Source organism: Phascolarctos cinereus, unplaced genomic scaffold (assembly GCF_003287225.1).
Source record: "Phascolarctos cinereus isolate Bilbo 61053 unplaced genomic scaffold, phaCin_HiC Scaffold_1;HRSCAF=81, whole genome shotgun sequence".
Lineage (NCBI taxonomy): Eukaryota > Metazoa > Chordata > Mammalia > Diprotodontia > Phascolarctidae > Phascolarctos > Phascolarctos cinereus.
The window spans coordinates 158804408-158826561 of NW_027555514.1; the positions used below are offsets into that span (position 1 = coordinate 158804408).

The window sequence follows — 22154 nt, forward strand, 5'->3', positions numbered from 1 at the left end:
TTATGCCTATATATCAAGAATACTTTTTTTCAAGAGGAGAACTGAAAGGTAACTGCAGAGCAGAGGTGTCAAACTTGAAGGTGGAATCAGATTAAAATGTAACTGGGTAATGTTTAACAAAATTAATAAAAAATGTTAATTTGTGGTTTTCTGAATCAATATGTGGCTGATAGGGATCCATTTGTATTTGAGTTTGACACTGCTGCTATGGAGAATGAGCAGCACTACATAATCAGAAAGAAAACAAATTGACCATGTTTTAACGTAGAGGAGGTGCCTGGTTTCAATGCAGAAGTAATTTCTACATCATCTATTTATATGCAATCATACCATCCACTTAACAAAGGGAAGGATCAAAATTACACATTAGAAAAAAATTTAAGAAAATGTGGATGGATTTATAACAGTGACCACCTGACTTATTCAGACATGTTACTGACACTAAAAATTATTAATGGATAAAGGAACAGACTTTGACTATTATCCTTTTCTTCATAAGTTTCACTGATATAAAGCAGCTGTCACAATGAGGGAACAAAAATAGCCAGGAAACCATCTTAGATAGCAAATTCTTGTTTTTCTTGACAAGAAGAAAGACTGTAGCCAAGGGAAACACCAGTTTATAATACAAACTTATTTGCAAAACCTTAAGGAGGATAGTAGAAGATTATGCGTAACATTGCTTAATAAAACAACAAATGGAAGTGAAGAAGAAAATGAGTCTGTAGAAAGTCTGCTATGACACCTCCTTTAAGCCAGACTTTAAGAGTAGTTAAAAGATTAAAGTGGAAGGAGAATTGATAGAAATGGAAAACATCTATCAACTAAAACAAACATGTTCATCAGTTATCATAGAGCAATCATATTTACTCTCAGATATCTTAGTTCTCCATATGCTTAAGGAACAATAAAGGTGGGAAGAGCACTTGGACCAAACCAAGTACAGAAGAGGTCCATGATATTATGGTGACACTATCACTTATATCTGAAGAGATATAGGTGCTGGAAGAATAATAAACTATTTGCCTGGTTTAATTTCTATAACTTTTAGAATGATCTACACACTTATTAGCATTTATTAAACACTCACCTATATGCAAGGCACTTTGTAAGGGCTGGGGATAACAAAATAAAGAAAAGACTGGTCTTGCCCTTCAGGAGGTTCTTAAGGGTATCTTTGATCAAAGTATGAAAAGGAAGCAACCTGACTTTTGCAAACTATGCTCTACAGCCAATTACAGTAGAATTGATTGAAAGGTTCAAAGAATACAGTATCTATTTGTTTGTTGACTATAAAACAGCATTTGATTCAGCAGAGCCAAATGCAACCTTAAAGGTTTTGGTTCAGCAAGGTGTCATCCATGCATAAGGTAATTATAATTGCAACAACAGAAATAAAACTTTGTTAGATGATCTGATGAATATCAAGAAAGGCATAAAACAGGAGATGCATACCAAAGATGTTTTGTTACTGTCAAATACAGTGCATAGTGTAGAAACCAAATGAAAGAATGATTCCTTATGGATGGTGAGATCTTCCAGAGGCTTTTCTTTGTAGCTGACTTGCACCTAGCACTGAATATTATAGAATCACCTTAAATGAAATTCACAGTGCTCAGAAGTTTAGTTTAATTATCTATAAAAGAAAAAATAAAGTTGATAAAAGACTACCTATTAATCTAGACTCTAATATGTAGTTAAATTGACAGTCCACTGAGCTGGAACAAACTTGAATAGGAATGAAAAAGCAGGTTGGATTCCATTAGAAGTTTCATAGAACTTTTTAGAGACCCTGAAACAAAAACATCCTTTTATCACCAGTATCCTAGTGATGCCGTAAGGCTTCAATTCATGGGACAAATACAACCATCCTCAAGGAAATAAAACTGTGAGTCAATCAAAGCTCAATAGAGAGATGGAGAGATCACTGTAGGTGAACATAAACAAGCTGCAGCAAACTACCAGCAATGACTTGTGCTTAAAAAGGGGCATAAAAAAATACTATCTAGGAGATCTACAACTGTAAAGAGAAGTGAATCAGCCATATGGGAAGAGTAAGAGCTAACATTTAGACAGCCTGAATGTTCAATTGCTACCAGTCTAATGTCAAGAGACATAATTAAAAAGCAGGCCTCTAACACATTCAATGAACCTCTTATGAAAGGATTTGGTAAGAGTTATATAGGATGGAAAGGTGTCGATGACCTGCACCGCTGGAGGGTGTACTTACATTGATGCATCACAGTTTATACATTTGAGTAGCTATATCTAATAAATCTGTCTAGTAATTTCATTGTGCCCACATACTAGAAATTCAATGAATTGAACTCAGGTCTAGATAATACCTATATGAACTATTCTATTTACAATCCAATACAACTTATATAGGTTGTATTTTTTGCTTTTGAGAAATAAAGAGGCTTTCTACAGAGAGATAATTCCACATTGAAAAATAACAGCTTCTTTAGTTTTGGATCCATCTATTTTTAGGACTTAGTTTTACTAGCTAAGATTCCAAAATGTCTTTTGTTTTGGTGTTTAACCTCTCTAAGACCTACCTGAATTATTTTGGGAGTTTAGTGTTCGGTTTATAATTTTAATCAAATTCTACCTTATTCTGTTTCATGTGTATAAATTATATCATGAATAAGATTTATGTAGTCTACTAAAGTTAACAGAAAAGTAAAATTTTAGGTTGTACCAAGGATCTGAAATGTCCAGCGGAGGGCAGGTAGGATGGGTTTTTAAGTGCCATGGCATAAGAACAGTAGTTGAAAGAAATGGACATTTTTAAGCCCGGAGGAAGAATGGAAGAAAGATATGATGACTATTTTCAATACTTGAAAAACTATATATAGATATAAATATGGATATGATGACTTGAAAATACTTGATATATGAATTAGACTTGTTCTACTTGGTCCCACCAGGAAGAACTAAGAGTAGTAAAGAAGACATTAAAAAGAGGCAAATTTCAGTCTGATGTAAGGAAAAATTTACTAATGTTCTGCAATGGACTGCCTTAAGAGATAGTGGGTTCCCTTCACTGGAGGGCTTCAAGCAAAGGCTGAATGACCTTGTTGGGTAATGACATAGGTATTCTTTATCAGGTAGGGGTTGGACCAATTGTCTACAGAGACCCCTTTCAATTCTGGAGTATTGTGATGAAGAGAATCTAAGAGGTAATATGGTACAATAGAAAAAGCATTAGATTTGGAATCAGAGAACCTGGTTCAAATCCTCTCAACCTTTGCACGCTTCAGTTTCTTAATCTGTAAAATAAGGGGTGGATTAAGTAACTTCTAAGATCCCTTCTAGTTTTAAATCTGTGATCCTAAAATCCATAATCCTGTGACCCAAGGCTTTAAATAGCCAGCAAAATAGTTGTGAATTTAAACAAAGATTATAGCTTGCTTTTAAAAACAAAACCAAGACTTAAGTCCCTGACAAGTCAGCTAGCTACACTTACAAATCTAGTCTCAGTATGGTCAGAAATGTATCACCGCTTTTCTGCCTCGCTCACTAAAATAAAGTGCTTAAATAGGAACAATGACATTTCATGGTAAGTAGAGATGTACTGAACAACATCAGAATCCAAACTAAATTAAATTTATTTTGTTAAAAAAAACTATGGAAAAATGCTTTAAGAATCACTAAATACAAACTAAAATTTGCATATCTATTAAAAAAAAACACATTCCTGAGATTATCAACTGTGTATTTCTAACACAGTTCCATTTACATACACTGAAAACAATGGAGTTAGTATAACCTGTACATTAGTTTAATTTAAACTTGATCAAAATCTTACATTTGAAAATCACTTATATTTGAAAAAACACCAAATTCCTAAGCCTTTAAAGCCATTAAAATAAACAAAATTTAGGTAACTGCCAAATTATTTGGTGGCTAGCTAAATGATAAACACAAATCACTATTTAAAATGGCAAGAAACCACGGTTATTTTGTCTAAACAGTGTTGCTACATTTGTTTGGCTGCAAAATAAATTCTGGTCTTGATAATAGAATAATGGAGCTCAGAATACTTTTGATCACAAAGGTCTGCTGACTTCATGTCACCTTTTGTCCCAATTTATCCAGATTTTGTTTTTAAAATAAAGAGGCAAGATCTCATTAAACATCTAACATTTTTAAAAGTAAAAATGTATTAACAATTATTTAAAAGGAAAGGAACACAGCCCCTTCATTGTCTCTCAAGATTTACCCAATAAATAGCGGCCTAAGCCTATAGCTAAGTCTGTGAAGCCAGTATTGCCATTATTGACTAATGACACATAAATGATTTGTGAGCAGACACACAAAAGTCCTTTCCAGTTAGCCATTTTGTAAATGCATTTACTCAGGTTCCAAGTCCATAAACATAAATAACCTAAGCTATAATGAAAATTTTTTAATGCAACAATTGTTTTGCTGTATGGCTGACTAAAATTCCTTAACAAAAAGAGATTTCACAAATGAAACAGAATTTGTGTCATACAGAGGCAAATGGATCTAAGTCGTTGTTTTCTGTGTTTATGTTTATCCCAGGCAAGTTTTGGGTCACTGTAGTTAAGGAAAAGAGGCTTGGGCAGACCTGGCTAGGAATTCAGTGAGCTGAATTTGTTTTGAACCATTTGTCTCCATGTTGAGCATCATAATTAGAATTCAAAACAAGTCAACCCCAGAACCAGAAATATGCACCTGAAAAATTATTCAACTTTTAGGTGTTCCTTTGTGATAAAATTGTTCTATTTTTTTTTTTACAGTTTTAATTCTAGCCCCGTAATTCAGAAATAGTATAAAATAAAACTATTCTTGGCCAAGACAAACTTAGCTTTCATGATCACATTTTCAACAGATTCATGTACAGAATGTCAGTCTAAAATATGTATCACTTTTAAAGAACAGCCCGCAGAAAATATAAAAATATTACAGGTTTAACAAAGCATGTACATTAAAACTCGTCTGAAAAAAGGTGTAATACTAATGTATTAGAAAAATTTGCTTATGATGAAACATTAGCAAATATGGGAATACACAAAACACTTTGGGGGACATCTGGTTATAATTTACAGATCAGTAGTTCTCAAACAGGTTCTTGCAATTTTCAGTGAAGTTATGAGGGGGTTTCAGGATGTGTATCTGTTCTTCTGAGGAGTGCTGCAAAGGGCTTTGATGCTGATATATTAGCTAACAAACTTTCCCTTTGGTCCCTAAAGCCCCCCTTTTCCTCCCACATAATTATGATGGCCAGCCATTCAGTACTTTTTAAAGGATTATTGTTCTATAGGAAAAAAAGTTTAAGAACTACTAGTAAAAGCAAAAAAAATATACCTTATACGCTACAAACTTCTCTAAAGTATGAAATCAAGATGTTTAAATTCTATTGTTTTGCATTTAATTTTACACCTTAGCAAATATTAGGATCAGTAACTTGTCAATTTGTTTTAATAAAAATTAGAAAAGAGTATAAAATTTGATATCACCTATTTTCAATAAGTACATACACAGTATGTATGACTGTTAAGCAGGTGAATAAGGATGTCATATAAATTACATTAACAAAAATAGAACTTTTTTTACATTGTCCAAATTAAATAAACTAACTATACTTAAGATTTCTCAACAAACTGAATGTTAGTCCTAAACTGATAACACTTACACATTCAAAAGCAGCATTTCCATAACTAAACTTATGTAAGCTCCATGGGGGCAGGGATGGTATCTTCTCTAAAGTTTTTATCTCTCCCAGCTTAGCGTGGTCCTCTGCACAGTTAGTGCTTAATAAATGTTTGTTGAATGAATAAAAACCCTAATCCATATGTAGTTTTGTCTTCCTAATGGGTATGACATCCAACTTAGTTACTAAGCACTGATATTTTTGACTAGTCTGTGTAAGATCTACTCTTGTGACCCTGTGTTTACCCTTTCACATTAATAAGCATCAGTAAGGTCTTTGGCTAATGTGGTTTTGAAATGAATTGTAAATTAAGAAAACATGAGGCATAACAACCTTGATTTAGCACATATAAAAATATCCCAAATACTTAAATATAAAAAAAATTCATTTTCTAAGATGGGATTTAAGTAAAAAACAAACAAAAAGAACTATGACATTTATCTTTAGACCTATATCCTGAAAATTTAGTTGAGGTAACCTCTGCAAGACACAGATCCACACTTGCACACAGTTCTGACCCTCTTTTTGGCTGGGCTGAGGTCAATAGACTCTGAAGATACATCTCCAGAACCTGAAGACGTGGGGGGAAAAACACAGGAAAAAAAGTGAGTTGGTAATTATAATATTAAATTCTTTATTATTAATTTTAAAGATTATTTTTAGTGTACATTTTGAAAATTTGTTAGTACTCGAATCAATGACAGTAATTATCTTATTTACATAACTAACTAGAGGACAGTAGTAGCTGCAAGGTAGCAAAATAACCATTAAAAACCATCCCTGGGACAAGATAGTAGATGTTCTTCTTTTAAGGATTATGTACTTAGTATTTTTAAATCATAAATTAATAAGCAAATATTAGAGTTATGTGGCATAATTTAATGAAAATAAAGATCATGCAGATTAGTTTTTCTGGCAGGGGTAGGATGACTGAATTAAACGCACACAAAGCAAGAATTCTATTTCATAGTGCAGAATCAAATTTTTTCAGTAGGAATGGAAATCTGGAATAATGGAAATCACTGGGAAAATGACTGAATTATACAATATTCATTTAATATACAACCTTATACATGGGCATATAAAAAAGTTAAACTGTACATAAAATGTTAGGAAGCTCACTCTAAAGAAAAATGTTAAAAAAAACTAACTGCTTAAATGTTTAATAAAAAAACCTTTGGCTACAAATAGGAGCCAAGTTTTTTGTGGTTTAGTAACTTTTAGTCTTTTGAGACTACAACAAAAAAGATTTTATAACATTTCCAAAAGAACTAAAATAATAGTATTTTGTATAAGAAAATATTATATTGGAGAAGGAGTAACATTTCCTTACTTGAAAGTTTTTTGTTTAAACACAACAAATCCATCACTACAGAAGTGATATCCTGAGCAGCTGTATATGGTATAATGTAAACACCAAAATAAGTCAGCAGTCCTACACTCTGGTCCTGCTCCTATGACTTACTACCTGTATGATTATGAGTAAATTAAACATAAGTTTCTTCAGCTGCTAAGTGATAGGGGTAGAATTAAATATAAAGGTCCTTTCCAAGTCTGATTCTATTCTGTACCCACAATTGTTTAATGTAAATCATATCCATAATAAATCATCATACCTTTCATTTGATAATCAAAAGTAAGCTCTTCTCCAGGATGTATTGTTCTTGTGGAAAACAGTGCTATTCGAGGAAGGCGAGTATCAAGATTATCAATGAAGACGTTGAACACCTGAAGATTTGGGTCACACTAAAAAAGGAACATTAGAATCACATGATCATTGCTGTTCTATATACAGAAGCATATGATTTATGCCAGATAAATGCCACGTGAAACTTTTAATTTCCCAGGGCCTTGTTTTTAAATTCCTTTTAAAATTTAATTGCTTTTTATGTGGATTGTTAAACCTCTTAGAGCCTAAATTTAAGGTTCCAGGGTGTCTCAGTGCTCAAAATAAACCTTAGAAACCCACTGCCTTCCCCACACCTAATTTATAAGTTATATGGGAGAGGGTTTAGATAAAGCCTGTATTTTGTTTAGCGAATAAAACTAGAAATTTTATACATTCTTAATATTTCTTGAGATACTTCAAAAGATGCATGATTTCATCAGTGTGTGTATTCTCCCCACTGATGCAGATTGAAACCTCTCCACCCTTGGTCCTGTTGAATTACTATAACCAAACAAATTCAAATTCATCTCCTACTAAACGGCCTTCTGGTGATGAATCTCTCTGCACCTGGCTAGGTTGGTTTTTAGGTAACAGACATATAGTACATCATCCAATCCCCTACCTGAAATGTTTCCAACTTTGTAGGGAATGTCATACCTTGTCTCTGCTGACATGGCCTTTTAGAACATGATTTCACCACAACAAAGTGAGACATTAACACAGAACTTTGCCAGACTTTAGATATGTTAGTGTTAAATTTGGTGGATCTCAAATTCATCACTAAACAAAATTTACCTTAAAACAGGTAAAGTGGACTAGTGGATTTGGAAGAATTTCCAACATTTTTTCATAAATCAATTATACCTGAACTAATAATTTGGTATATTTTTTCCCCAAGTTTGTAACTTCACTTGCTATCTTCCTTTTTAAAACAACAATAATATAATACTTTAACAAAGATGTAAAAATGGTATAAAGCACTCTGGAAATACAAAGCACTGTATGAGTGATCACCTCATTTTTAAGGCCTTATTTTAAGGGACTGGGTAGTTTTAAGTCAAAATGATTCTTGGTAGTAGATTATGAAAAATCATGGCAGTAGATAATGAGAAATTAAGATTTTTAAAGTAACAAGGTGAAATTCTTGGCCCTCTAATTTTAAAAAGTCCTCTTTATGCTTGAAATGATACTTCTTACACTATGATTCACAAAATGAGACACATTTCCATATCGAGCTGCATCCACTGTGAATTCATCAGATTCATAGTCCAGATCAAAGAGATATGTGATTCCTTTGTTATCATAGAGCTGCCCCCGTCTCTCAGCTTCTTCACTTGTGATAACCTATAAAGAAAAACTAATATATTATATAACTATTGCTGAACTAAAAGAAAAAGTAATCCATATTTTTGCAAAATAATTGTAAAAAGTCAGAGCTGATCTTACTGCTGAAACCAAGGAAATAAGATGTCAATATTAACAGTATACCAACAACAATACAGTAGTTGTGACCTAAAAATATTTTAAATTACACATACACTAGCTACTCTGAAGAGTCACAGTGACTGCCAATCATCTAAACAAATTCTGAAATGAGACAGGTGGAAATAGAGAAATGTGGGAGATGAAAAAAGGGATTTGTAAAAATAACTTCAGAAAAAACACATCATTTTAAAACAAGATGTTTGCAAATTTTACTCTATTCTTCCCTGCAAACAGTAACTGAAGGCAAACAATGCACACTCAGCCTCTTACATACCCAAAATGCTTTTCTCCCGTCAATAATCTTTGAATATGGTTACAAAAGGAACCTTACTAGGAATACAGAATATTATTTAAGTTCGATTTGCAGTGAGCAATATTAACAAAATTCAATTTTGTAGGTTTTTACAAAGATTTGACCGAAAAGCAAAAAACATCTATAGATCTACCTTTTTATTTAATTATCCAATTAGCTACAAAACAAAAATTTCTAAAGTAGTAAATAAAATAGCAAAAAATAACATCTCATAAGTTCAAATATACTGAAGAATAACTTAAAATTGACATAATCTCACACTCAGATCAAAGTGAGATTAGCTTTGTCTTTGGAAGACAATATTAGATCCACCATCACCAAGAGCAACTTTAAAATTGAAATAGGATTGAACATGATCAGATATGCAACCACAACCAAATATCTCTGTAGCTAGAATTTTTTAGCATAGCAATGCAACTTGATTCTTTGCATGTCAGTAGGGAGAATGTTTGCAATTCAAAGTGAGCTATGGGAACACAAGTTCTGGACTTCTACTATCATCCTTTAGATTCACTATTTCACAGCAAGTTGGTAGCACTAATGGGTAGTTATTAGAATTTAAAATATCACTTCCAGTGGTAGCACAGTATTTGAAGGAATACTTTGTTTTTTATCTGCTCCAATACTTAAGGCATCTGTAATTTCAGTGATGTGCTACTTCCCTACACCAATGTAGACTGCAACCCCTTTTACAACTTAATGGATGGATCTTTCAAGAGCTGCTGTGGCTGAAAAATTCATTTCCAGGCAGCCAGCAGAGTGATGAGCCTATCCCTACTTAGACTGGTTCTCAAATAAACATACTTGTCCATCCATGGGCCCACACTTGAAGCTTCCCAGTTTAGTACAATTTGCCAAACTTGTGCTCCACTGGTATACACCTGCAGGCCACAGTGAGGCACCAAATTTATCAGGAGTTTTAAAATATATAAGTTTTATTAAAAACACCATAACACTCCTGATGTAAAAACAAGAAAATAGATCTGTAAATCTTTGCAAATGTCAGTCACAAAACATACCAGCCAGGACAAACACTTAATGTTATTCAAAAAAATAAAGTAATTTATTAACAAAGAAACAAGTCCTTTAAAAAAGACTCTTCCCTAAAAATGTCGCAATCTTGTATACATATTATTCATTACAGTCTAAGTAGATGAACGTACCTCTCCAACATACTCCATGACAAAACTCATTCTTTTAATTTTCACAAGGGTTTTCACTCCCCAGCCACAGCCATTGCTAGTTCTAAAGATGCAAAGGGAATACGGTGTACCTTTCTGAACAATCCTATTGGGGCAATCAGGCCCACATTTACACCGTGAGTTGCACTCGTAGATAGGCGTGCCAGGTTGGATTTTTATCTGCCTTTTTTTATTGTAAGCCAAATGAACTCCAGCTTCTGCAGGGCAGCACTTCTCAAAGAAGCAATCAGTGCACATACAACCAACTATGGCTTCGTTTGTTAAGTTGATTCCAGGAGCAGGTTTGTATTCATTAATGTAGTAAAAGTCTAAAGGCGGACCTTCCAGATCAACAGTATTTTCAACAAAGATCATTCCTTTATGGTTCTTTTTCCTGTTAAGCTCTTCTTGCCATCTCTGCAGAGCTACCCTTTGTTTAGCCTTCTTTACAACATACTCAGCAATAGCAGGCTTCAAACTTTTGATATCATTTTTCAACATTACTGCTTTGCCTTGCTTTAACTGAGACAAATAATCACGCTGATCATTATAAAACTGTTCAAGAAGTAATGGACATTTGAGATTTCTTGAAGGTTCCCAAGTATTTGTAGTTTCTGGCCATCCTTTCCATTTTACAAGGTAATATTCCATATCCTTAAAAAATAAGAAAAAGATGTACATTAAGGTGTAAGGTTTCAATTCAATTCAACAATGAGTGCCTATCACAGACAAAGTCTCTGGGGAAGATGTTTGGTGGTGGTGTGTGTGTGGGTGGGTGTTATGTGTTAAAATATACAAAGATGAACAAGACATAATCCCTTCCCTCAAGGACTTTATAGTATATCAAGGGAGATAATATGTTCATTTGAATTAAGTACTCTAAAGAGAAAATAAGTACTCATTATCATTGTTTTAACATCAGTCTAAAGGATTTGTTCTGTGAAGTTTGGATTCAAGAGCCACACTTGAGGACCTAGAAGGCCGCATGTGGCCTCAAGGCTGCATGTTCCCCACCCCTGGACTCTAAAGAGTATTAAACTACTGCATCTTTAAAGGATGTTATGCAAAATGTGAAAATTCTCCCCATGTTTTCAAACCTCATGTTGCTGAATTTTTACTGTGACATAAAAGGTCCATTAATGTCTCAAAAGCATTGTTATAAAGTTTGCAAAGCAGTTTTATGAAAATGAGACCATGTCAACAAAAAACCAAAAGTGTTTATATTTATTCCACCAAATATTCACAGAGTCAAAAAAAGAAAGAAAGGTGCTTCAGATAGCTCAGCTTTTTTGGCCTAATGGTGAGACTTCTTCACAAAGGACTTGAGAAGTTGAAATCTTTATCCAATTTCTGGTCAAGAGGGAGATGTTTTATCATTTGTTAGTTAGGAATTTTAAGGGCAGTTTTCAATGATCCCTTGACCTATAGTTTAGACTGGATGATACTGTGATCTACAGTATAATGATAATTGATGACCATAATGACCCTGAGGCACTGCAAGAATCAATTACCATCTGAGGCATCAGAATTATAGTTAGTACAGCTTTATTGTGAAGGATTTTGCTGTATTCTAATTATTCTAAAGCGGATAATACATAACAGGTCTTCAGTAGATAGTTGTTGAAGTCTGTATTGAGGGGATTATTGGGTATCCAACAGAGGCACTTTTCTGCTATACCATGCTTTGGGTCAGACTACATCTGGACGCCAGCATTTTACAAAAAGACATTGATAAGCTGGACAACATTGAGAGGAGGGCAATGAGGTGGTGAAGGGACTCAAGTTCATGTTAAATGATGACCAGATGAAAGAATTGGTGATGTTTTAGTCTATAAAAAGGATGCGTAGAAGTGGGAGGAGTACGTTAACTGCCTTCAAGTATCTGTGGGGTGAGGTGGATGGTGAATGAGAGAAAACAGATACACAACAGTTAAGTAAACAATAGTAAATGATTATGTGTCAAAATAAGTGTCAGGTTAATCTTATACCAGAGAAGTACACTGCATCTATTGGAATAGGCCAAAAAGATGGTGTGAAACTTTGAAGGATGGGTAGTACTTTATAGGAAAGAAAAGGGGGAAGAATATAAGCTTGCAATATGGTATGCTGCAGGGACAGGGGGAAAAAATGACCCTGGCTAGAAAAAGTATTTATAATAGTGTTTAGTAGAGTTAGGGTTAATAGGTACTTACTTCATGGATCCATGACATTTTCAATGTGGGTACTCTTTCCACAACTGCAACTTTTAAGCCATTCATGCCATCTGATCCTTGCTGAGGTCTGTCTATTCCCTAGGGACTGTGTCATTTTTGTCTTTTTATCTCCAACACATAGGTCCTTGCACATAGTAGGCACTTTTAAAAAGTAGACACAGTAGGTACACTAGGCATTTTTTTTAAAAATTGGAATTGACAATCCCTGTTACCTCTGAGACTTTGTACAAGTCACTCTCTCTGGGTCTCAGTTTCCTTCTTTGTAAAATGACAGGATTAGAGTAAACAATTTCTAAGATTCCCTTCTAGAACTAAATCATATAATCTTTGCATAAATCCTTGGGACAACTATGTAGTCAAGGTACTAAAGGCTTTTTCTCTAGGTCTTTTATTGTTTTGTATATTTTATGTATCAGGACAAAATCCAGGATCTCACTAACCAATTAACCTGTCTCCTTTTCTAGTCAGGCATGCCCTTGATATCTTTTATAACTGTTTTTGCATGAATAATTGTTGACAATAGGCTATGGCCTATTTATTATCTGTGTGTTTCCATTGCTGTATGGGTCACCTTTGATTTTGATTCTTCTAAGATTATGATTCTTTATGACGCACCATCATACAGTTTCATTGGGAGAATATTAGTGTTAAATAGATGAGCTTTAGCACCAAGGAGCAGGAATTATTCAAACTGCTACATAATTTCCCAAATGCAGTCCAGCCCAAGACCTCTGGGTACTTGTAACAGGCTGCCCATTTAATTACAAGATATAATCTGGGCAATAAGTATTCTTCGTCAACTTGGTTTTTCCTGTGTGGTTGGGATTATTCTTTGCTTTGCTTGTACTCCAGCACCTAGCATACTGCTTTGCACATATCAGGCACTTAATACTTGTGCCAATCTCACTTAGGAAAGCCTGTGTGGTATTCTGAGGCTTGACATAATCAGCAGAATGGCAACCACAAATACAGAATCTGTCTTCCATTTCGACTTTGCGTGAGGCAGACTCCATGATAGTAGTGGACACCTTCCCCTATTTCATGCTTCATATTCAATGATATTGTTAATTTGAGGGCCACTGAATAGAGTTATCTTTATGGTTGTTTCCAATACTTGTTCTCCCTGGCTCTGTTCTTTTCCATCCATACTCTACACAGCTGTCAAAGTGAGATCTTCCCAAAACAAGGTCTGACATTACTCCTCTGCTCAAGAAACTCCGGGGTTTATTGCTTCTAGCCTCAAATACAATTTCATTTGTTTCCTTCAAACCTCAACTCAAACACCAAATCCCATATAAGGCTTTTCTTGGCACCTCAACCTTCCCACCAGCTAGTGCTTCTCAGTATGCCTCCCAAATTACCTTGCATTTACTTTGTATAGATTTTGTACATATTTATATGGGTATGTGTTGTTTCTCTGGATGGAATGGAATGTCATGAGGGCAGGAATCATTTCAATTTCTTGTTTGTTTGTATCCAAGAACATTCTGAATGAATGCACAGTCTTGAGAATGCCAGCATAAAGTAAATAGCTGTGTATAGGAGGCCACAAGGACAGCTGCCAAAAAATTACTAGTTATCTCCTAGGCTATTTAGAAAGGGACAAAATGTATCCTTGAGAGACGTAGGGGATGACAGCAGTTACTGGGTGTATGAATCACAGAATTCTATAGTTGGAAAAGATATCTATTCCAATCCATACCTAAACAAGACTCCTTCATAACATACTTGACAATGGGCCTTTGCTTAAATACCTCTAGAGGAGGAAAACCCATTACTTCCTATTCCATCTTTGCATAGTTTTTTGATTGTTAGGAATTTTAAGTTTAAATTTGCCTTTTTGCAAGTTTGAAAGAGGTAGATTTGCTCAGTGAGTGTCACTGTTCAGGTGTGGGTGTGGAGTGAGAAGTCAGAGAAATGAATTGCTCAAGTCTGGAAATGGGGGAGTATGCCTGTATATAAAAAAAAAGTGATAGTACTTGGTGCACTGGTGGTGGTTTTGTGTATGAGAGATGGTGCTAGGCACTGAGTCCTGAAATGTGAGGGATTTCTTTTTTTATGGTAGTCTAAATCCTAGATTTCTTAACCATGGAATAGATTTGTGGTCTTCACTGCAGTGTTATCTATCGTTGCTCTTGCAATGATCCATTTTAGTTATGTCTTACGTTGAGCTTTGTGCATGCTTATTTCTTCTTCACTCACTGTCTTCACTGTTTTGTCAAACAATATTCTTCCTAAGCTTTCTCTTTAATGTTAGCCTGTACTCTCTAATCGGGCGATGCCCTAGTCTACTATATTTCTCAGCTTGACAAGAAGCACAAATGTTTTCTGGTAAAATGATTTTAGGGCTCTTTTGAACTCTTTGAGGCAACTCTCACATTGGTCAAATTTATCTTAAGAAATTTTTGTAATCAGCTAGTATCTTTACTTTTATCTAGTTCCCAATCTTAACAGCTTGCTTAAATATTTCATATTGTAATTACTCACAGTCTTCTCATCTTTATCCTTTCTTCTACCTTCATGGTAATTTTGACTTTTGCTCTGAACGCACACATACTGAAATGATTCCCATGTTAGTAATTAGTCATTTCCTATTAAGAGTCAATTCATTTTTTGGTGATAATTTATCATTTTTTGTATCCCATATTATCACTCTCCTTAAAGAAAGTATTAGTGATACACAGGCATGAATCATTCAAGTAGTTTACAAGCTTTGGGACTAACTTCTTATTCCCTGAGCCATATTTTCCAGTATTTCCATTGTCTTCCCCTGTGCCCACATTCCCACTAAAGTCAACGTATATCAAGGTATACATGATAATTTGGTTTGGAGGATGTTGTCAAGTTCTTTATTGAATTTATCGACATTTTCATCCTCTACAACAAATGCTGGAGCATAGAAGCTGCCACTACCCTCCTGACAGTGACCTTGCTTATGCTCATCTCATGAGTACTGTAAGGCATGCTGATTATACCATGAAATGTTTTACTGTCCTTGGCTGAACAATCAAACTAACTCTATCAATTTATTTATTTGCTTCTCTGAGTGCGATCTGGGAACTACCCTTCCATTTAGTTGATACTTGTTTTCTAGTTTAGTTTATAGCATGAATGTTAAACAGATGTGATTCAGTTTCTCCAGAGTTGTACATCAGTTCATTGGAAACCAGGCAATGATCTCACATTGAGTCCCATCAGTTAAATTAATGCTTGTATGGGATCTAAAATTTTAAATTCTTAGAACCCCCTATTCTATTACTACCACTTTTCAAGCAAGACTGAAGTTTACATTGCATTTTTATGTGATTCGTGGGCTAAATGTAATAAAAGGATCACCTAAAATGCAACTTGGTGGCAATGAGCATCCATACTTAGCTAGATTGTTCCTCTGACAATAAACATGGTCTGTTTCTGGAACTTTATTTGGTGTCTTAAAGCTTAATAGAACCTACTCGAGTTTGTACTGTTAGTATAATCTCTGTAGAGTCCAAAGTGACTTCCGCATCATGATGTGGCACTGAAGCATGGTACTGCTAAGGCAGAGAGGTATAGTGAGGACAAATTAAGGACAATCATTAATACTGAGGCAGAGGTGTTTTAACTTTGTCCTTTCAGCAAATGGAAAGTCATCAGAGAGGGTTCTGAGTAGCAAAGCAATGATGAAATTGGAGTGTTTCTGGAAAGCAAATCTGGAAGCATAAAGGACAAAGTAGACGAAGGAAGAATTTGGAGAGACTATTGTGGTATGTCTTCCTATGACGTGAAAAGAATTCTGACTAAAATGGTGACAGTGGGAATAGAAAAGTGAGAATTACAAGAGACATCTGGAAAAAAGCATAGGGTTTAGTGACTGACCATTAATGGAATAGAGGGAATAAAAAGTAAAGAAATCTGAGGTTTAATCTAGGAATATGGTAGGACCATTGATGGATAAAGGTAAGTTAGAAGGAGGTGGGTAAATAGTTTGTAAGGGGAAGAATCTACCCTGAGTATACTACATATGTGCTACAATTATGGGTACCACCTTTTAGAAACGATACTAATAAAGCACAGTGTCTCTAAAGGAAGGCAGCCTGGTTGAAGGAGCCCAGGTCACATAAGGACTGATTAAAGGAACTAGGAATGTTTGTCACAGGGAAGAGAAGAATTGGAGGGACGTGACAGTTCTCAGTTATCTAAAGGGCAGTCTCATGCGCAAGGGATTCAAATTAGGAGCAATGGGTAGAAGTTACAGAGATGTGGATTCAAATTTTACATATGGAAAAATTCCTAACAACTAAAGCTGTCCAAAAGTGGAATGAGATGCTTTAGAAAGTAGTGGATTCCCTACCAATGGAAAGCTTCAAAGTAGGTGATATGACTTTGTTGGGCTGTTGTAGAAGAGATCTCATGATTATGAATTTGCTATTAAAATGTGGAATCACAGAATCTGAGCTTAGAGATCAAGTTTAATCCCCTCACTTTACAGATGTGGAAACTGAGGCTCACAAAGGTTAAGTGACTTACCCAAAGTCATAAAGCTAGTCAGTATAGAACAAAGGCTTGAATCCTTGACTCTGTCCCCAACATGTTAAGTTTGAGATAATAGGATATTCATGTAGAGATACCTGGTAGGATTAGTTGGTATTATGGAACTGATGCTCAGAACTTAACATTAAAATTAATCTGAATTTTCAGGTACACACCAACTGTAGTAGAGAAAAGCAATCCTAAAGTATGCTATGTAATAGTTATGGGGAAGCTGACTTGGAATACATTTACTATAGAAAAAACACAGAGCTGGTCAAGAACTAGTGTTCTATCATCTCCTTAAAATATTTACCTGTTGTGGCCTAGAATTTAAACTTAAAAAAAGTCTTGCTTCTCCAAATTTCAAAGTTCCTCTTCATGATAAATGAAATGCAATATTGAAGTAACATCTGATTATAACTTTATTGAGGACTACACATTTGCCTTACCTTTTCTATCTTGTAGTCACACAAGTATTCCACCTCATAATTATTTAGATTCCTTTTGGTGATTCCAATCGATTTACATGTGAGCTTTTCCTTTCTACATAATTCCTGAAGAGTATCAAGTGAAGCTAGGCAAGGCACACACCAAGCTACAATAAGAAAATATGATTCCTCACTAATGAAATACTAAAGTTAAGAATATATACTTTTTAGTTTTTACATTCCCACCCCCCAATTAGTAGTAATTCTACATTGTAAAATCACATGCACACATGAATCAATGAATTTTCTTCAGGAGAAAACCTAAAAGTTTCCTGGATAGTTAATATTGATTCCCATTAGATGACAACCAATGTCATCCATTAGTTAAATAAATTCCCATCAATTAGGTTATGCTAAGATCCTTAAATGAACATTTTAATTTGTTTGCTTCATCAAGATTATGGTGCCTATTGTAACAGTCAGCACAAAGAAATATTTTTGACTTGTTCATTATATTTATGCATACTTCATTAATAGAATTTACAGGACCCCCTGGCCAACTATTAGAACAGATTATAAAGGTTAAAAGATACACAGGTATACTAAAATAAGAAATTTTAAAATGGAGCCAAAGGTACAGCTTTGTAATAAAGTACAAGTTCTTTGTTTTCTTTAACCAACAAATGGGAAAAGAGCTGAAAACCAAAACACATACTAAACTTACAGCATTTTATACAACATTTGCAAGACTATGAAATTAAAAATTTTCACTTGTCTTGCCCATGCTGTAATATTACCATTCAATCCAGCCCTGTGATTTAACTGGTAAAATGAACTCCTGGTAGCAAAAATTCCTTCTACCAACATGGATCAGAAACTTAGCAGTCTTCCCTCTCCCTCCCCCCATCACTAAGAAGTTGGGTGACATGTCCAAGGTCACAGAGCCAGAATGTGTCAGACGCTGGACAGGACCTGGGAGGTAGGTTAGGCTCTAAGATGATAATGTGTTAACTTCACAATAAATAAATCCAAGAGTTATACCCATAATGGAAACAACATTAATTTTTCCAATGTTAATTTTTTCATTTTTGTATTTTAAAGCAGTGTCAAAGTAATGAATGGATTGATTGTAAGATGCCCCAACTACTGTGAAACATGATCTTGCAATGTATACAAATCTGTTTGACTTTAAGAAAGCTACATGTATATTAAAATCTAAATTTATAACTAGAATAACAGATTTTGAAAGGGCCTTAGAGGTAGGTCATCTAGTCTAACCTCTTCATTTTTCCAATAAGAAACTAAGGCCAAGAGGCATCAAGTGATTTACCCAAAGATACAAATAAGTAGAGTAAGTGTCAGCAGCTAAGGTCTGAACCTAGGTCCTTACTCAGGACTCTTCATTCTAACATAATTATTAGCCAATTATTCCCATTACAAAAAAATTCAAATCAAGATTCCTTTAAACATTCAGCTGAGCAAAACATTTAGCAAGCCCCCACATACAACTTTTAGATCCAGAGACTATCTGGTATAATAGAGTACTGGACTAAAATAGGAGACCAGAATTCTATTCCCAGTTCTGCTATATAACTTTGGGCAAAACATTTAACCCTTTCTGTACTTAAGATTGTTCACTGTGAAGATAGGGTCAAATAGTGGGAGAATTTGAAGTAGGATCTCAGCCTACAGAGAAATTTAGAGTCCTTACCTTCCATAGTTCCAAGCCAATAAGAACCACCACACTTACTCTCGTGATCTGGTATTTATAGTGAGGAATAAATACATCTACAATACATTTTCCCTTGCTATAATGAGGGAATATTAATATTACTGCAATCTCCTCACAAATACCCCCCACATCTTCACTACCAGCAGGTGTCTCCCACGCCCAAAGATCACTTAAAGTCCTCACAAAAAGATTGGAGTCCTGGACTAATTTCTAAGGTACCTTCCGGCTCTAAAATTCTAATAAATATTAAGCAAAGTGAGGTGCACCTATACTGTCATGTGCTAATGACGCTTGACATCTACTAATCCTCGGTATCTATGTGAAGTATAAGTCAATCTGTTAATACAAAAAGTAGTACTCAATATTTTATATTTCTGTATAGTGAAACATGTGGCCAGGAGCACCTAGCAAGGACTGCAGTATTCTTTTAATGGAAAAACTTCTCTGAAAACCTTAATGATAATTTACAAGATTACGTTTTTCATCAACACCATAAAAATCTGTTACTGTACACTGCACAAAGGCTTGCCATTCCTGACCAACTAAAAATGCAGGGGATAGCTTCTGTCTACAGGAATCCCATGTGTTCCTAAAGCAGCCACTGAAGCACACTACGTTCTAGGGTGCAAAAGTAACAGATTCCTCATGTTCCTCAGCCACTTCCCAGTATTTCCTTCAGTTTTGATTCTAAAGACCCCTGGGGGTGGGGCAGAGGTCAGGTATCTAATTCTTTGCAGCCCAGGAAAAAGAAGTCTCTGCTTGAGGACCGAGGTGTCCTGCTCTCCAGTTCTTCCCAGCTCCTGGTCACTGAGCCCCAGCTCCAAAGACCTCCGAATTCATGCCTCCCCCTCACCCCCTGCCCTCTCTCTACAGCCCCGTCCCCAATACCTTCCTCTCCAGAACGCCAGGACCAAACTCCCAGCCGAGGTCCCTACCCAGTACAAACAAACAAACTTGTAAGCTCCCAAACATCGGAGTTCTAGCAGGACCACAAAGAAGTCAAACCGCAGCCTCCCTTCCGACAAGGTTTCGGATCCTGCCCAGGGATTAACCAACCACTAATCCCCCTTCGGGGGGCCAGCGCCTCCCGCTCCTGCCCCACACCTCGCGCCCGCCGTTCCCCCACCTCCGTTACAGTTGGGGAGCCGGAGCCTGCCCAGCGCGGGGCCCGGGGGCCGGCGGACGGCCAGCGGCGCCTCCGGGGCCCGCGAAACGTTGGTGCCGGGGGAGGGCGACGGTAAACGGCTCCCCACCCTGCCCGGCGCGGGCTGCGGGGGCAGAGGCGCCAAGCCGGCTCAGTTCCCGCGGCGTGCGCCCGAGCCTCCCGCCAGCGTGCAGCGCGGAAAGCCGACGGGACGGGACGGGAGGGGACCGGACGGGACGGGGCGGAGGGAAGGAAGGAGGGAGGAAAGAGGAGGAGGAGGAGGAGGAGGGAGCGGGGCTGAGGGCAGAGGGCTGGGGGCAAGAGGGACAGTGTGGGGGCCAGCCTCCCACCCCACGCTGGGGTCCCCGCGTCAGGAGCGTGCGGGTGGCGGGCCGGCCCCCGGCACCAAGGTCTCCCTCCCGGTCCTCCAGGCGCGGAGAGCGCGGTTTGGGCAGTGGGAGGTGAGACGAGGCGGGGTGGGGGCACGGTCCCTCCCCAGCCCTCACCTCCTCGCGCTCCGGCCGCGGCCGCCGCCATCTTGTGGAACCTTCATTCAAACTGGCGCGGTCTGACCGGACCGCTCAGCTGGAGGGCCGAGGCCCCGCCCCTTACCCGGCTCCGAGCTGGGAGCGGGGAGCGGGGAGGGAGGAGACAGGCACACACGTCAGGCACGACGGGCGCCGGCGGAGCAGCGCGCGGGCTCCCAGGACCCCGTGGCCGCTGCGGCCCCGGGCTTCCCCACGGCGCCGAGGCTGGCCCTGGGGGGCGGTCGAGGCAACGCGTGCAGACCGGCCGGGGCGAGGCGGGAAGCCCGAGCTCCTCCACTCCCGGGCGCCTACCCCCGCCAGCGAGACCCCATCAGACCCTGGAGTCTCCCGAGGCGGGGGGTGGGGGGCGGGGAGCGGGGAGCGCGTGCCAGGCTCTGAGGGAGCAATGCGGGGAACCTACGGGCCCCGAGAATTGCGTGCGTGCGAGCCGAGTGAGCCCGGAGGGGTGCAGGGCAGGCGCATTTATTAAGCGCCTACGGTAAGCCAGGCGCAAAACACTTGTTATAAAACTTTGTGCAAAAGTCTCTGAGTTAATCAGATATAAGATGATGTTAGTCTATCACTGAGGAACAGTCCTCAAGTTAGGCCCAGTTTTTTACCCTACTTTTAAAGGTTTATTTGTGTGTTTGTTTTACTGTTTCTTTGACATAGACAAGATTTTCCTTTGATATGACTAAAAATCGTAAAATCACTTGACGTCCAACTTGTGATCAATTCCATCACTTTAATTAAAATGGTAGGAAACTAAGTTGCATGTGGTTCTGCCACAATTACCTAAACTCCAGGATTAGCCACGGAAAACTCTTACCAGAACTTCTCCAGATGTCTTTTATGAACATATCAAAAGCTTACAATATAATTCGAAGGACAAAACCAGTAAAAATAACCTTGTTCGCTGACCCTATCCATTATCCTTAATATGAAGCAAAGCATGACAGTGAGTGATGTGTTACCTGTAGATAGTGAGATCCTAGATGCTCCTGTTTGCAGACCTGTCTAAAACCCTGCCTTTTTCCTTTGCTAGTTCATCATTCATGTCAAGCCCACTAAATGTTGACATACTCACAAAGCTAATAATAATAACAACAGTATCATTTATATAGCCTGCTTTGTGCTAGGCTCCATGCTAAGAACAAATATCTCATTTGATCCTCACAATCACCTTGAGAAGTAGGTGCTATCTCTGTTTTACAGTTGAGGAAATTGAGGCAAACAGAAGTTGAGTGACTTGCCCAGGGTCAAATAGCTAGTA

The 22154-nt window shown here is 37.2% G+C and overlaps 1 protein-coding gene across 2 annotated transcripts; it reads right to left on the reverse strand.

Annotated features, from left to right (window-relative positions):
* Nucleotides 1–3593: 3593 nt before the first annotated feature.
* Nucleotides 3594–20968, reverse strand: SUV39H2 (SUV39H2 histone lysine methyltransferase). 2 transcript variants are annotated; one of them, XM_020999784.2, is made up of 6 exons: nucleotides 20861–20968; nucleotides 17500–17645; nucleotides 10311–10982; nucleotides 8547–8693; nucleotides 7297–7426; nucleotides 3594–6251 (listed from the first exon to the last, which is right to left on the reverse strand). In XM_020999784.2, exons 1-6 carry the CDS (start codon nucleotides 20889–20891, stop codon nucleotides 6145–6147), a joined length of 1233 nt encoding a protein of 410 aa, XP_020855443.1. In that variant the 5' UTR covers nucleotides 20892–20968; the 3' UTR covers nucleotides 3594–6144. The 2 variants fall into 2 exon arrangements, with proteins under 2 accessions (XP_020855443.1, XP_020855444.1); XM_020999785.2 differs by lacking the exon at nucleotides 17500–17645 and having other exon boundaries at nucleotides 20861–20937.
* Between the last annotated feature and the right edge of the window lie 1186 nt (nucleotides 20969–22154).